This window comes from Polypterus senegalus, chromosome 5 (assembly GCF_016835505.1).
Source record: "Polypterus senegalus isolate Bchr_013 chromosome 5, ASM1683550v1, whole genome shotgun sequence".
Taxonomy (NCBI): Eukaryota; Metazoa; Chordata; class Cladistia; order Polypteriformes; family Polypteridae; genus Polypterus; species Polypterus senegalus.
This window is the reverse complement of record NC_053158.1, coordinates 53993169-54010223: the sequence shown is the minus strand read 5'-3', so window position 1 is coordinate 54010223 and position 17055 is coordinate 53993169. Positions and strand designations below refer to the sequence as shown.

Genomic DNA, 17055 nt, shown 5'->3' with positions numbered 1-17055 from the left:
CGGAAATCGAGACTCATCAGACCAGGCAACATTTTTCCAGTCTTCCACTGTCCAATTTTGGTGAGCTCATGCAAATTGTAGCCTCTTTTTCCTATTTGTAGTGGAGATGAGTGGTACCCGGTGGGGTCTTCTGCTGTTGTAGCCCATCCACCTCAAGGTTGTGCGTGTTGTGGTTTCACAAATGCTTTGCTGCATACCTCGTTTGTAACGAGTGGTTATTTCATTCAAAGTTGCTCTTCTATCAGCTTGAATCAGTCGGCCCATTCTCCTCTGACCTCTAGCATCAACAAGGCATTTTCGCCCACAGGACTGCAGCATACTGGATGTTTTTCATACCATTCTTTGTAAACCCTAGAAATGGTTGTGCGTGAAAATCCCAGTAACTGAGCAGATTGTGAAATACTCAGACCGGCCGGTCTGGCACCAACAACCATGCCACGCTCAAAATTGCTTAAATCACCTTTCTTTCCCATTCTGACATTCAGTTTGGAGTTCAGGAGATTGTCTTGACCAGGACCACACCCCTAAATGCATTGAAGCAACTGCCATGTGATTGGTTGATTAGATAATTGCATTAATGAGAAATTGAACAGGTGTTCCTAATAATCCTTTAGGTGAGTGTATATATATTGAATATATTGAAATAGTTTTACTGTCAAATAATGCAAACAGTACGCGGCACGTGTTTCGCCCTAATTCTTGGCTTATCAGGCTGTACACACTCACCGCACCCCCTCTCGGCAATCGAACCTCGGACGTCGGCGCTAGAGGCGAAGCCTCTCATGTTGCGCCAGGGTGTGTGGTTCGTTTATTTGACAGTATGTAGATTGGGGTGTATATATATATATATATATATATATAGTATACAGTATATATATACTAGCAAAATACCAGCTTACGAAGTACTGCCTTAAAATTTTTATTAAGAAGAAAATTAAACCTTTTTAAACTGAGGGAAAATATACCAATAATTATTTGTTAATGATCTCTTTGTATACCACATTGTGAGTTCGGCCCTCCGGTTGTAATATGACCAAGCTGTGCGCTGAGCTTACTCTTGAGCATGCAACGTACAGTTGGCCATGTGAACAGTAATCTTGTTTCAAATCTCACAGCTTGGATTGCTGCTGTCATAATCGGTTTGAGATTCATGGTTTGTTTCAATTACGACAGTATTTGTAGGACTTGTGTTGAAGAGACATTCGGCATCTGTCAAGCGTTGTAAGTATACAACCGGTTTCATCGATAACTTCACATCCAGCTTTTGAGAGTTTAAACATTCATAAACATCAAAGTGTCCACTACTGAAATCGTCACCTGTCAATCTAAGATGTTTAAGAGGCATTGGCGGTTGTCGAAAGGTGTAAAATATTTGGCCATTTCAGTACACTTGAAAGCGACAACCTAACAATTCAGCGGCATCCATCAACTCACATGCAGATCCATAGATGAAGGGCTTAAGCATTTCACTCTTATAGTGCTTCTGTGTAGTATAATTATCTCCTGTACAGTCATCAGTCCACACCTTGAACCTGTCTAGTCATTCAATACATAAGACACAATGTTCCTCCAGATATCAAGAGTGAGCCTGATATGGCCGTGCAATATGTAACAAAGAGAATGGAAAAGGTAGGTGCCATCTCCGGGCATGGAAACCACTCGGTAAGTGACAGTTCTTTGATTGATGGTGATCACCTCGATAGACATGTTAATGTGGGTACGGTTGGAATGATAAAGGAAATGGGTACCTGAACAATGTAAAATAAGTCTAAAATACCTACACAATAACTATAATCATAATAAGTGAACAATAAAACAGCGGACTAGCCGTGGATTAAATAAAAAGGCTGTAGTTATCAGCAGAGAGACGTGAATCCCATGGCAAAGCAAGGAAGGCAATGTAGAGACTGGAGCGACGGATGGCCTTATATAGGCAGGCAGCCAACAACGTGGGAGGTGCTGGGATGGGGGACCCAACGCCGCCTCACACGGTGACGTGCTGCAGGCTATGGTCGTATATATGTACGTAAGTAGGATTCAGTTAGCGTTGGAAACCCGCTTACCAAATTTCTTGAAGATGGGCCCATAAGTAACAAAGACCGTTAAAAAGTTCAAATTGGCGGCCGACAGTGGCATCATACCACCGAAATAAGTACATACATTGGTTTCGATTAGCGCAGGGAAGCCGCCTACCAAATTTTGTGAAGATGGGGCCATAAATAAGAAAGTTCAACATGGTGAACGTTGTCAACCGTTATGACCGTTACACATAGAATTTCAAAATGAAACCTGCTCAAATTTTGTAAGTAAGCTGTAAGGAATGAGCCTGCCAAATTTCAGCCTTCTACCTACACGGGAACTTGGAGAATTAGTGACATTGGAAACTTCAATATGGTGGCCGACAGTGGCATCATACCACTGAAATAAGTACGTACATCGGTTTTGGTTAGTGCAGGGAAGCCACCTACCAAATTTCGTGAAGATGGGGCCATAAATAAAGTTCAACATGGCGAACATTGTCAACCGTTATGACCGTTACGTGTAGAATTTCGAAATGAAACCTGCTTAACTTTTGTAAGTAAGTAGTAAGAAATGAGGCTGGCAAATTTTAGCCTTCTACCTACACGGGAAGTTGGAGAATTAATGACGTTGGAAAGTTCAATATGGCGGCTGACAGTGGCGTCATACCACCAAAATAAGTACGTACATTGGTTTCGGTTAGCGCAGGGATGCCACCTACCAAATTTCATGAAGATGGGGTCAGCCTTCTACCGACACGGGAAGTTGGAGAATTAGTGACTTTGGAAAGTTCAATATGTCGTGAGACAGTTGGAGAATTAGTGACGTTGGAAAGTTCAATATGGCGGCCGACAGTGGTGTCATACCATCGAAATAAGTACGTACATCGGTTTTGGTTAGTGCAGGGAAGCCGCCTAACAAATTTCGTGAAGATGGGGCCATAAATAAGAAAGTTCAACATGGCGGACGTTGTTGACCATTATCGATCGTTATGACTGATACGTGTAGAATTTCGAAATGAAAGCTTCTTAACTTTTGTAAGTAAGCTGCAAGGAATAAACCTGCCAAATTTCAGCCTTCTACCTACACGGGAAGTTGGAGAATTAGTGATGAGTGAGTGAGGGCTTTGCCTTTTATTAGTATATATATATATATATATATACATATATATATATATATATATATATATATATATATATATATATATATATATATATATATATATATATATATACTTTTGAGAATGCAACATATAGTTTTGTCCAGGAGGAAAGCAATGTTGCCTCAAATCAATGGCAACCTTTTGTAGGGTGTGTCCCTGAGACTTATTAATTGTCATCGCGAAGCAGAGCCTTACTGGAAATTTGAGGCATTTCAATTGATCAGAGGGTATAACGGTGATGCCAGGAATACATTCAGAGTGTGGCACTCTGCTGTTTTTTTGTGTAGCTGCCTTCACACAGCTTCTCCGCTGCTTTATAAACGAACGCCATATAAGGCTATCGTTTCTCCTTGCTTCGCGGTTCTGTACTGTTTTATTGTTCGTTTATTACGATTCTTATAGTTATTGTGTAGCTATTCGAGACTTACTTTACTGTTCAGGTACCCATTTCCTTTATTTAATCCGCGGCTTGTATGTTATTTTTTGCTCGTTGATTACGATTATATAGATATTTATTGATTCCCTTCTTTAGCTGACTGCCTGCTCATATAAGACGCTCCACTGTTTTTTTGTGAAACAGCCTTTACACAGCTTCTCCGCTCTTTTATAAACGAACGACATATAAAGCCATCACCTTGTCAATTGTGTAATGCGTTTTTTGAACAGGTTTGATGCATGGAAGTGATCACTCGTACTGCGTTCAGGAAGTTCACATGAGCTGCTCTCTTGTGTGATATTGCGATGTCCACGGCTTAATTTAATGTTAGCTAAGACCCGGCACTTAAAGGTTTCTGGCTGTACTCCGGTTGTAATATGACGAAGCTGCGCGAGCTCACTCTTGAGAATGCAACGTATAGCTGTCCAGGAGAAAAGCAATCTTGCCTGAAATCAATGGCATCATTTTGTAGGGTCGGTCCCTGAGACTTATTACTTGTCATCACGCAGCAGAGCCTTACTGGAAATTGGAGGCATCTGAATTGAAATGGGAGATCAGAGGGTATAAATGGGACTCGAGGAATACATTGAGTGTGGAGAAACTCTAGAGAATGCGTGTGTATTAACTTGTGGATTTTTCTGTGAGTATTTAGTGGCAGCGTGACAAAGTTGCTTCCGCAAGACCGCGTTAGCTGTGGAGCTCAGCTCGGAGAGAAATGAAGTTAATGAAATGAGGTGAATGGGAGGGGAGATGATGATGTGACTCCCCCACCCACCTTAACTCTCAACCTCTCCACAAACACAGTCTCTTGGATCTCAACTCTTCTTTATATAAATCAGTAAAAGAGAGAGGACTAAACACTAAGGAAAAAGAACGGCAAGACCGCGTCAGGTGCGGGGCTCAGCTTGGAGCGAAATGAAGTGAATGAAATGAGGTGAATGGAAGGGGAGATGATGACGTGACTCCCCCACCCGCCTTAACTGTCAATCCCTCCACAAACACAGTCTTTCGGATTGTGATGTCCACGGCTTTATTTAATGTTAGCTCAGACCCGGCACTTAAAAGTTTCTCTCGCACTTTTTCTGAGTTTGAGCCAAACATTATTCTATCCCTCACGATCTCAACTCTCCTCTATATAAATCAGTAAAGGAGAGAGGACTAAACACTAAGGAAAAAGAACGGCAAGACCACGTCAGGTGTGGAGCTCAGCTCAAAAGTGAAATGAAGTGAATGAAACGAGGTGAATGGGAGGGGAGATGATGACGTGACTCCCCCACCCGCCTTAACTGTCAGTCCCTCCACAAACACAGTCTCTCGGAATTTGCATAAGCACAGTCCTTCACCAGCAATTTTAACTTAGTTACAAAGTGATCAAAACTCTCGTATATACCTTGCGTCCTCTCATTAAACTTGTATCTCGCGAATATCGTATTAGTCATGGGCATGACAAACGCTAGCGGCAGCCTGTATATGAACTTAATTTAAACTTTATGTTTACACCGTGCTTTGTTTCCGAAGTAGCTGCACTCATGAATATGCTTGTATGCGTCACTCGCTTCATATACTTTTCCTACCTTCTCAATTGTGTAATGCATTTTTTAAACAGGTTTGATTCATCGAAGTGATCACTCGTACTGCGTTCAGTCAGTTCACGTGAGCCGCTCTCTTGTGTAATCTTGCGATGTCCTCGGCTTTATTTAATGTTAGCTAAGACCCGGCACTTAAAAGTTTCTCGCTACAGCAATTTTAACTCCGTTACAAAGTGATCCAAAGTCTCATTTATACCTCGTGTCTTCTCATTAAACTTGTATCTCGCGAATATGACATTCGTCATAGGCATGACAAAAGGCAGCAGGAGCGTGTCTATAAGCTTAATTTAAACTTACGTTTTACACCGTGCTTTGTTTTCGCAGTAGCTGCACTTATATGAATATGCTTGTATGCGTCACTCGCTTCATATTCTTTTGCTGCCTTCTCAATTGTGTAATGCATTTTTTCTTCAGCGATCTTTGGAGTTCTTTCTTGTTTTCTACGTACTGCGTTCACAGTCAGTCCACGTGATTCCAGACGCAACTCTGCCTCCCACAGCCATCAAGCTGCAGTCTATTAGAGTATATGGATAAAAATAGGTTCCAGTTATGACCATTACGCATAGAATTTCGAAATGAAACCTGCCCAACTTTTGTAAGTAAGCTGTAAGGAATGAGCCTGCCAAATTTCAGCCTTCTACCTACACGGGAAGTTGGAGAATTAGTGATGAGTGAGTGAGTGAGTGAGTGAGGGCTTTGCCTTTTATTAGTATAACAACAACAACAACAACATTTATTTATATAGCACATTTTCATACAAACAGTAGCTCAAAGTGCTTTACATAATGAAGAATAGAAATAAAAGACACAGTAAAAAAATAAAATAAGTTAACATTAATTAACATAGAATAAGAGTAAGGTCTGATGGCCAGGGTGGACAGAAAAAACAAAAAAAAACTCCAGACAGCTGGAGAAAAAAATAAAATCTGTAGGGATTCCAGACCATTAGACTGCCCAGTCCCTCTGGGCATTCTACCTAACATAAATGAAACAGTCCTCTTTGGATTTAGGGTTCTCATGGAAGGGCTTGATGAAGATGGTCACGTAGAGTTCTGCCTTTTAATCCATCCATCATTGTTGGAGCATCATGAAGCTTTGAGTAGGTGGAGGTGGCGCAGGCCACCACCACAAAGAAACCGGAAAAAGAAACAGAAAAGAGAGTAGGGGTCAGTACGGATTTTAGAGTCACCATGAATAGTTATTATGATGAATTGAACATATAGAGTATCAGGATTAAGTTAAATTAAGTTAAATTGAAGTTATAGAAAGGCCATGTTAAAGTAATATGTTTTCAGCAGTGTTTTAAACTGCTCTACTGTATCAGCCTGGCGAATTCCTATTGGCAGGTTATTCCAGATTTTAGGTGCATAGCAGCAGAAGGCCGCCTCACCACTTCTTTTAAGTTTTGTTCTTGGAATTCTAAGGAGATATTCATTTGAGGATCTAAGGTTACGATTTGGAATATAAGGTGTCAGACATTCCGATATATAAGATGGGGCGAGTTTATTTAAGGCTTTATAAACCATAAGCAGAATTTTAAAGTCAATCCTGAATGACACAGGTAACCAGTGTAGTGACATCAAAACTGGTGTAATGTGTTCAGATTTTCTTTTCCTAGTTAGGATTCTAGCAGCTGCATTCTGCACTAGTTGCAAACGATTTATGTCTTTTTTGGGTAGTCCTGAGAGGAGTGCGTTACAGTAATCTAGTCGACTGAAAACAAACGTGTGAACTAATTTCTCAGCATCTTTCAGTGATATATGAGGTCTAACTTTACTTATGTTTCTTAAGTGAAAAAATGCTGTCCTAGTGATCTGATTAATAAGCAATTTAAAATTCTGATTACAGTCAACAATTACCCCTAAGCTTTTTACCTCTGTCTTGACTTTTAATCCAAATGTATCCAGTTTATTTCTAATAGCCTCATTGTATCCATTATTGCCAATCACTAAGATTTCAGTTTTCTCTTTATTCAACTTGAGAAAGTTACTATTCATCCATTCTGAGATACCAGTCAGACAATGTGCTAGTGAATCAAGAGAATCAGGGTCATCAGGTGCTATTGATAAGTACAGCTGTGTGTCATCAGCATAGCTGTGGTAGCTCACGTTGTGCTCTGAGATAATCTGACCTAACGGAAGTGTAGATTGAGAAATACAGCGGACCCAGGATAGAGCCTTGTGGAACACCGTATCGGATAGCATGTGTCTTTGAGTTGTAATTACCACAACTAACAAAGAATTTTCTCCGTGTCAGGTAGGATTCAAACCAATTTAAGACACTGCCAGAGAGGCCCACCCATTGACTAAGGCGATTTCTAAGAATATTATGATCAATGGTGTCAAATGCAGCACTCAGATCTAAGAGGATGAGAACAGATAAATGGCCTCTGTCTGCATTAACTCGCAAATCATTTACTACTTTAACAAGTGCAGTTTCTGTGCTGTGATTTGTTCTAAAACCCGACTGAAATTTATCAAGAATAGCATGTTTATTGAGGTGGTCATTTAACTGCATTATGACTGCCTTCTCCAGAACTTTACTTAAGAAAGGCAGGTTAGAGATGGGTCTAAAATTTCCAAGAGCCGAGGGGTCAAGATTATGTTTCTTAAGTAGGGGTTTAACTACAATATAGATAGATATAATATAAAATAATAATATAATACAGGGTGAGTCAAAATTATGTTAACACTAATGGTACTGCTATGTATATATGTACTTATATACAATTTATGTGGACAATCCATATGCCACATATGGTACATGTGTTGAAAATGATGGCGAAAAGGTTGAGACATTACTGTAAATCATCTTGCACATATGAAGTATCTTTTGTGAATAAATTGTTTCAGCCTTTCTAATGTTAACATAATTTTGACTCTTCCTGTATACATATATATATATACAATATACAGTATATGTACATTTTTTTTATTTTGTGTATAATTCAATTTCTAAAGTGAATGTCCCACCTTTACCACAATTTGTGTGTCCATGTTTGTCAAAGAATAACATTCAATGATTCACAAAATCATCTTTCTTTTCTGCTTGTTTGAATATAGATTTAGGTGTGATTAAGTCAAACTACAAACATTCTAGTGTGCTTAGGAAAATTCCATATTTGTGACACACTTTCCAAATCACTTGTTTAAAAAAGCATTTTTAGCATCTGTATAAAATACATCTTGTATTTTTGCTTGTTATGTTATTTCAATTAAGTGCTCAGATAGTTTTTTATCATTGTGAAATCATAGACTATATTTCTTAGGAATAGAAAAACGTCTGAATTAGCATAAGATGCCCTAATTCATGATGCACATAAGAAATGTAATGATTTATTTCATGAGGAAGAAGTACATAATAAACAAGAAAAAATGCTTCAGGAATCTGAAAAATTTAAATGAGTGCTTCAACTTAAATATTTAAAGTTTAAATATTTAAAATTGTAATTGAACATGAGTAATTTTTCACCCTCTGAGATCCCTAGTAAAGGATCAAAAATCTAAATCACATCATATTCCTAATCACTGACCTGGAAATAGACTAGAACAGGGGTCCTCAATCACGGTCCTGGAGAGCCGCAGTGGCTGCAGGTTTTTGCTCCAACCCAGTTGCTTAATAAAAAGCACTTATTGCTAAAGTAACACTTCTGCTTCACTTTAGTGATTTTGAGCCCTTATTGCTTAATTTTGTCTTAAACAGCTATTTTAATTGCTCCTTATTATCAATAACATGCAAATGACAAGAGAGAGCAGCATTTCTCCATTTAGCTTATTTACATTTACACCTGTGTGTATTTATCTGCACTATTGGGTTTAATTAAATACTTGGAAGAAAAATGAAGAGAAAAAAGTGAAGGACTGAGAATTACTCGTCCATTTTAGCCTTCAAATCATTTACATGATAGAAAGGGAAAGAAAATCTAGGATATGAGAATGACCTGACATAGCAGAGTTAATTTAATTTCATAGCTTGTTAGTGCTTTATTGGCAAGAATTGCTTTCTAATTAAGCAACCAGGTCAGAACAAAAACCTGCAGCCACTGCGGCTCTCCAGGACTGGGATTGAGGACCCCTGGACTAGAAGCAGGGGTTCTCAATATCGGTCCTGGGGACCCCCTGTGGCTGCAGGTTTTTGTTCCAACCAGATTCCTAATCAGTGACAACACCTGGTAACACTGATCTCATTTAATTAGCTGGTATTTTTTTTTCTTTTATTCGACATTCAGAAAAGCATAGCAGTATGATTTTTACATTTATAAGACATTTATAAATATTTCTGCTTTTGCTATAGATTTAAATGCTTAACTCTCTTTTGTTGATTTCATTATACTTTGCCCTTTCTCTGTGCAGTTTTCCCCCCTTCATTGTATCTTAATAATGACAACTTAAAACGAGCAGAGCAGACACCCAGGCAAACAGCACTGAATAATCAAAGGCTGCAGCTACTTTAGAGTCAGACCCACTAATTAGTAAATAATGGATTAATTAAACAATTAGAACACCTAGAAAAATAGAATGAAAATCAAGATTAAAATACTATTAAAAAGAAAAAAATACATTATTCCTATATAACTGCTTGGTACATTTTGATATATATATATATATATATATATATATATATTTTTAGCAAACTTAGTTTTCTAATTAATATATTGTTCCTTAAACACAGAACTTGGGAAATACAAGTTCACTTAATTAGCCCAGGAGTTCAATTAAAAACAGAAGCTGGTTGAAACAAAAACCTGTAGCGACAGGGGGTCCCCAGGACCGACGTTGAGAACCCCTGGTCTAGAGCAATACCCTATATGCCAATGTTTGAAATTTGCCATTTTTAACCTTCAGGAAGTGGCACTTAGAGGGCTAGGACCACAAGAGAAGAATCAAATATAAAAAATTTCATATTCGTGATCAGCAACCTTGAAATAGAATAAAACGGCACTCCACAAGTCTTTATTACAGAACCCTGTTTATTATACGTTTTGTGAAAAGGAGTAGCTTTGACCCCTCGTATCCCATTAGGAGGTGAACCCCTGGGGTCTGTTAATGTAGAAGGCACAACTTCAAGTCCTTCGTATTCTTTTTGCTGAATACATTTGTTGGTTTACGGTTTATCGTAAGGGTGTACATAATATGGTCCAAAATGGCCAAAAAATGAGGATCTTGAGTACTGAAAATAGGGAGGGGGGTAAAAGCTCAACATCTTGCATGACTAGGCATCAAGATGAGTCAAATGGTATAATGTGTAGAGGTTTTCTGGTGCCAATGAGTCAGAAGGTGATGGAAAAGCAATGAAATGATTTCAAAGTAATTATCATAAACACAAATTTACCCAAAACTGAACTACAACAAAATCTCAAATGGAATAAGCAATTACCTAATTAACAACAATGACAATCTGTTTCTTGTATAGCCCAAAATCACTCAAGGAGTGCCTAATTAAATTCCTTTAGTTCCCAAATCAAATGTATGTTTTTTTGTAGAAGCCATGAAACTCTTACCACTTATAAGCCTGGCTCTGTGAAGAAGGTTCCTGTGCTAGACATGATCGAACACCTGCCAGAAGCTGCTAAAGTAAGAATGTAAAGGATTATTAATAAAATATTTGTACATTGTATTTTACTTGTACATGCTTGACTTTTTTGGGTTTGTTCAAATGTTTCTTCATACAAAATTTCTTGAGGCTGAGCTGCTCAAAGGGCGTCAGGGCACTCCTCCATTAGAGAAAGCGATTGTATTTGAAGAGTTGGTATACAGAAGAGTATGTGGGGTGTGAGAGGAAGACAGTTTGGTCCTTAGTTATTATAAACAGAAAATCAGTTACTTGAGTATTTCACTATAACTGTCTATTTTAAATACCATTGAATAATAAAATGTAGTAAAAACTAAAAGTAAAAAAGTAAATCATAATAAAAAGTAAATAAAAAATGTAATTACGTTACATTAACACCTCATCATAAACAATATTATGAATTATTCTATCCTCTAACTTACATTCTATAAACGTTGTTTTTTTGCATTTCTGTTCACATATTGTTCAGGATATTTTTCTGTTTCTCGTTTATTGTATGATTCTCTTTGTTCATTACTTATACAGTATTATATGCAGCTCTTTTTGGTTCATTTTCTTTTTTTCAACATTCAATATCAGTGCTTGCCGCTGTTTTTCTGTCGCAATCTAAAATGCGACGTTCTTGATTAAGTTGTGGTTTTCTGCCTTGCCATTATAAACGACTGCATTGAAGGGCGAGTTAGCAGCACTGAGAGTGTCATGGGGTGGTACGGAGAGAGGATTTGCACTGTAGCAGAAATGATTGGGTGAGCTGAAGGCTGAATAAAGCGAACTTAACGGAAATCTTTTTTAATATCATAGAGAGGTACAGGAAATTCTGTAAAATGCAAAAAATATTATCTAAGAGCAGCTTTGCTAGCAAGTAGTTAATGCATTTATAAATGAAGCCATTTTTACATATATTATTTAAGTGGAGTGGTGGCTCTAAGGCTAGTGAAGGCTGCTGGTTCAAATCCAGTAAATGGCAGAAGTGATTCCACTCTTGAGCAAGGCTCTTAGCCTGCAACTGCTTCATCCTGGGTATGACGTTAATCTGTATCCAGCCCTGCAAGCAGGTCTTCCAAATTGCAGGGAAAGGTTTGGGGGTTCGTGGCATGATTGGAACTCCAGCCAATGTAAAAAAAACGTACACTGTTCCTCTCTATTCAAACTAGTGTGGTGCTGAGGTGTCACCCATTGCACGGCTAAGAAACACCACATACAGAAGTTATAAAGATAGATAGATAGATAGATAGATAGATATGAATAATCTCACACTGCCAAATGGAGCATTACATAGCTGGTTATATGCAGTTGATACAACTAATTTAATCTTAGTTAATTTGTTCATCTGATATACAAAAATAAAAGCAGTCTAAAGCATGCTTCATTCATACAGTACCGCATGAAATAAAAATCAAATCTGCCAGTTAGAGCCCACTATCCTGTCTAACTCGCTTAACAGTCAAACAGCCAAAACGCTGAGCAGTGCAACAATCTCAGCTACATGCCGCCAGATAATTCAATGAAGTAATTACAAGTAGCCCCACAAGGAGATAAGCAATTTAGTTACAGAAAACGGGGTTCTATTTGTCTTATAAAACACTATAGAGGAAAATGTTAGTCATTACAGTCTCCACTGCATGAACCAAGAACACAAAAGAATAAATTATATCCACTGGAAAGCATTGCAGCCTTGATCTAATTTCAAATGATTTATCTGTATCTCAAAAGAAACAAGGGTAGAATCTAGTACATTTTTGTGATTATGGGTCACCTTACCATGTCCTCATAGTTATATTCCACTGTGAAGAAATCAGGTAGAACTGCAGAATGCATACTTTTTAATGTTTTTATATTGTGTTTTGAATGCACAGCCAGATTAAATTATTATAAGAAAGCACACAGTTGCAAATTTGTGGACTACTGATCAATATAAACATATTTTTCAGTACTTGGGAATACTATTTAACTTTCTGGTATTTAATTCTTCAGTGAAAGAGTTAGTTGTAGCATTAGGACAATGGTTAACTGTTGTCCACGCTATTAGTGTATAGGCTCAGTTAAAAGATGCACTTTGGAACCCCTCAAAGTAGTGGTGATGGTAAGAATAAAAACAAATTATGAGCAATGCTGCACAATCTCTCTCTTTGACACACTAATAAAGGGTACTTTCAGCAAACTAATTATTCAGAAGAAATGTGTCAAGAAATACAACTTGGGCTCCTTTATAACAACAGCATCACCTGCATAATTCCTCACTGTGACTGCCAAGTCAGAAGTTTTCTTTCTTTTTCTAGTCATTCTGGTGTGCATTCAGAGATTATCTATCTATCTATCTATCTATCTATCTATCTATCTATCTATCTATCTATCTATCTATCTATCTATCTATCTATCTATCTATCTATCTATCTGCCAAAGTCTTAACTGAACTTTAAAACTTATCTAGAGCTCATAAAAATGAAGGAATAACTGGAGGTTATGATCAGCAACAGTAATGCTATTTGTACATTTGATGATGCTCAAATGCAAGGATAATGATAATTATTTTTTTAAAATGGTAAACCCTTTATTATGTTTTCTGCATTTTACAGCATTTGTCCTTTACCTTCAATCATTCTATCTGCAGTAGCCTCTTGGCTGGGTTAGGATTGTATTGGTTATAAGGGCACCTGTCAAAGTTTAAATAATTCCAACTTCAAAGTTTCTCTGCTACTATTGAATTTCTCATTAAAAATCCATGAATCTTCAAAGGCTGTTTATAGATATTGACCTTCCAGTAGAAGTGACCTTACCATATCTATTTTAGGATATATCAAAATCCATTTGAAATATCCATCCATCCATCCATCCATTATCCAACACGCTATATCCCAACTACAGAGTCACGGGGGTCTGCCGCAGTCAATCCCAGCCAACAAAGGGCGTAAAGCAGGAAACAAACCCCGGGCAGGGCAGCAGCCCACCACAGCCATTTGAAATATCTGAATGTATATTTGGGCTACTTCAGAATTAATTTGGATTACTTGAAATAACTTATTTTTGTATATTTTAAAAAGTATTTCCAATTTGTTCAAATGCATTTTGAAATATTTCAAATCCAGTGGTACTCATTTTGCAGTATTAAATGAAGTGTCAATATCTAATTATTAATTTGCAGTAAACTAATTTCAGAGTATTACAAATGTATTTCAATATTTGCTGTCCATTTTAAGATATCTGAAAATACAGATAATTTGTCTTTCAAAAGAGTCAGCATTTTAAAATGTATTTCACACATCTTTTAAATAGACCTATTTCCAAGTATCTGAAATACATTTTCATATGTCCATCTTACATTTCAAAATAATTTCTTAGACTTGTTGATGCATCTACAAAAGGTTTTTGCCATCCATTTAATTAAAAATGCATAAACATACTTAAAATCTTCTCTTCTCAGTTGAAAGCAAGATTTGCCTACTTCAACCACTGTCCTGTGAGCCATCTGTCACAAAAGCTGATAGCTCCTAGAAATTTATCTTCTGATTCTGCTGTGACTTTGAGTCTGTCAGATTTGTTCCTGCCAGTCTCCCCTAGTTTTCAAGTCCCTTTTGATGGTGTAGGAAACTCTACTCACTGTCAGCTCAGCTTTCTTTACAATTTCTCTAAGGGAAAGACCTGCACTTTTAAGGGCTGTAATGATCCGTCTGTCTTCCTTTCTTAATTGCCTTTTCCTTCCCATTATTATAGCAATACAGTATACAGTGCAATATTGTACAAATAATGCTTCAGTGGGTGTAGCAACACAAACACTGGTTTTAGACAGACAGAGGATTGACAACGGCTGGGACACCTGTAGGAATTGTTTGCCTCAACCTTCAAGGCTTAAATAACTTTAATTGCTGCAGAAAATATGTAAGCTGTCAACACATTACACTTCTCAAAATAAAAGTGCCAATGTGGTTCTTCAGAGCGATCAACAGACTCGTCCACTTGAAGGTCCCAGAAAGAACATTTATTTATTTAGATCTGAAGCAGGCTTCATATAGTGAATAACCATGAGTAGCAGATTTGTGATGTACCAATAGCTCACGATTTTAATGCAGTTACATGGGCTAAATTAAGTTTTTCTTAATCTGTTAGCTCCCAGGTAGATTGTAATACATTAAAGATTTAAGTTTTGTTCTACATACAGTGATCCCTCGCTACATCGCACTTCGACTTTCGTGGTTTCACTCCATCGCGGATTTTAAATGGAAACATATCTAAATATATATCATAGATTTTTTGCTGGTTCGCGGATTTCTGCGGACAATGGGTCTTTTAATTAATGGTACATGCTTCCTCAGTTGGTTTGCCCAGTTGATTTCATACAAGGGACGCTATTGGCAGATGGCTGAGAAGCTACCCAATCAGAGCACGTATTACGTATTAAATAAAACTCCTCAATGATATACAATATGCTTCCCGTGCGGTGCTTCGCATACTTGAAAGCCCGAACAGCATGCATTGATTTTTGATTATTTGCTTTTCTCTGTGTCTCTCACTTTCTCTGACATTCTCTGCTCCTGACGGAGGGGGTGTGAGCAGAGTGGCTCTTCGCACACTGGCCTAAAGGATACGGATGCTCCTCTAAAAAATGCTGAAAGACTACTTTCACATTGCTCCCTTCCTTGCAGATGCTTTGTCCGGCGGTGCTTTGCATACTTAAAAGCCCGAATAGCCCTATTGATTTTTGATTGTTTGCTTTTCTCTCTCTCTGTCTCTCTCTGACATTCTCTGCTCCTGATGCGCACTCCTTTGAAGAGGAAGATATGTTTGCATTCTTTTAATTGTGAGAAAGAACTGTCATCTCTGTCTTGTCATGGAGCACAGTTTAAACTTTTGACTAAAGGGTGTTATTTCATGTCTGGAGGGCTCTAATAATGTTAAAAAATGTATTTAGAAGGTCGTAAACATGTTTTCTATGCTCTAACTGCGAAAATATTCAATTTATGAATAAAGAATCCTACTTTGCAAAAAATTAATTTATCGCGGTAGAGTCTGGAACAGATTAACCGTGATAAACGAGGGTTTACTGTATTAGGAAGTTTTTCAAAGCACAAAGAATACAATTCATATGCATTACCAGAATGAAATGGTACTTTGTCTAGCACTGGAGCTGCGAGGAACCACACAATCATAAAATGCCATTAAAGGACCATTATTATTATTCTTTTTAAAACTGAATTTTATTAAAGGGTAAGCAAGCCTCTAAAACCTACATCAGTTCAGGACGATATGGAAACCATGCCCCCAGCTTAAGGGCCATTATTTTTAAGAGTGTTCCTTGAAAAAGACATTTTTTTATAATTCTAAAAATTACATTATTTACCTAAAAATTTTTTTTTTTCCTTTTCAAAGTTTAATTTGTTCCATTTCAGGTTATTCACTGGACTTGAACTGCTTAAATTTGAATCAAATCCAAAAAAATGGAATGCTCTAAAATTTTTTACCAATACTATATATTGTCATTAATACTGCAGGCCAAGTAATTCTGAAGGAGTTGCTTTTTATGGCATATGAACACTTACTACACTAGTCTTGGCAGCATTTACATTTTGTCAACACACACACGTACTGTACAATCAGATTTCATTTTTACACTATAAACTTTAATTAATCCAAAGCGATTTGTTCTTAGGCTGGGGAGTTCTGAATATAAACTTGCATATTTGTGCAAAGATAAAATTGGAGGTCTGATGTGGTGAAATGTGTGTAACAACTTCATTTTTATAACACATTATCATACACAAAATGTAGCTCAAAGTGCTTTACAAGATGTCAAATAGTTACAAGAAAAGAAAAACACATTATATTAGGCAAGAATAATAATGTAACAAAAAACACATTAATACAGACTTACATATCATAGATGCATAATTAGTAGAAAAGTATAGTCTAATATATAATATTGTATTCTAAGTCTCTAAAGAAGATTACAATGATGAGGTCAGATGACTGGGTGGAGAGAAAATAAAAACTACTTTTAAGATGGAGAAAAAAACATAATCTGCAGGGGCTCCAAGGCCACAAGATCGCCAAGACCCCACTGGGCTTTCTATGTAACATCGATGTACTTTGTGTAGAATAATGTACTGTACATTGGTATCAAAGGAGATCTGAATTTTAACAGTATTTTTATTTTTCCTTATTTAAGATGCTTTTGGATAAAGCTATACAGGAATCAGATGATGATGTCAACAGTGAAAACTACCATGTAAGTTATCAAGCTGTGTGAGCATTTAAAAATTGAAGGAAACTGAAAATGCTGGGTG

The 17055-nt window shown here is 37.3% G+C and overlaps 1 protein-coding gene across 1 annotated transcript in view; it reads left to right on the top strand.

Moving 5' to 3' along the window:
- The window catches only part of trpa1b (transient receptor potential cation channel, subfamily A, member 1b), a 98007-nt gene that overhangs the window by 41847 nt on the left and 39105 nt on the right, over window positions 1–17055 (top strand). Inside the window, exons 15-16 of the mRNA XM_039754652.1 lie at window positions 10689–10779; window positions 16938–16997. Of these exons, the coding sequence (XP_039610586.1) occupies window positions 10689–10779; window positions 16938–16997 (151 nt within the window). The remainder of the gene's footprint in view (window positions 1–10688; window positions 10780–16937; window positions 16998–17055) is intronic.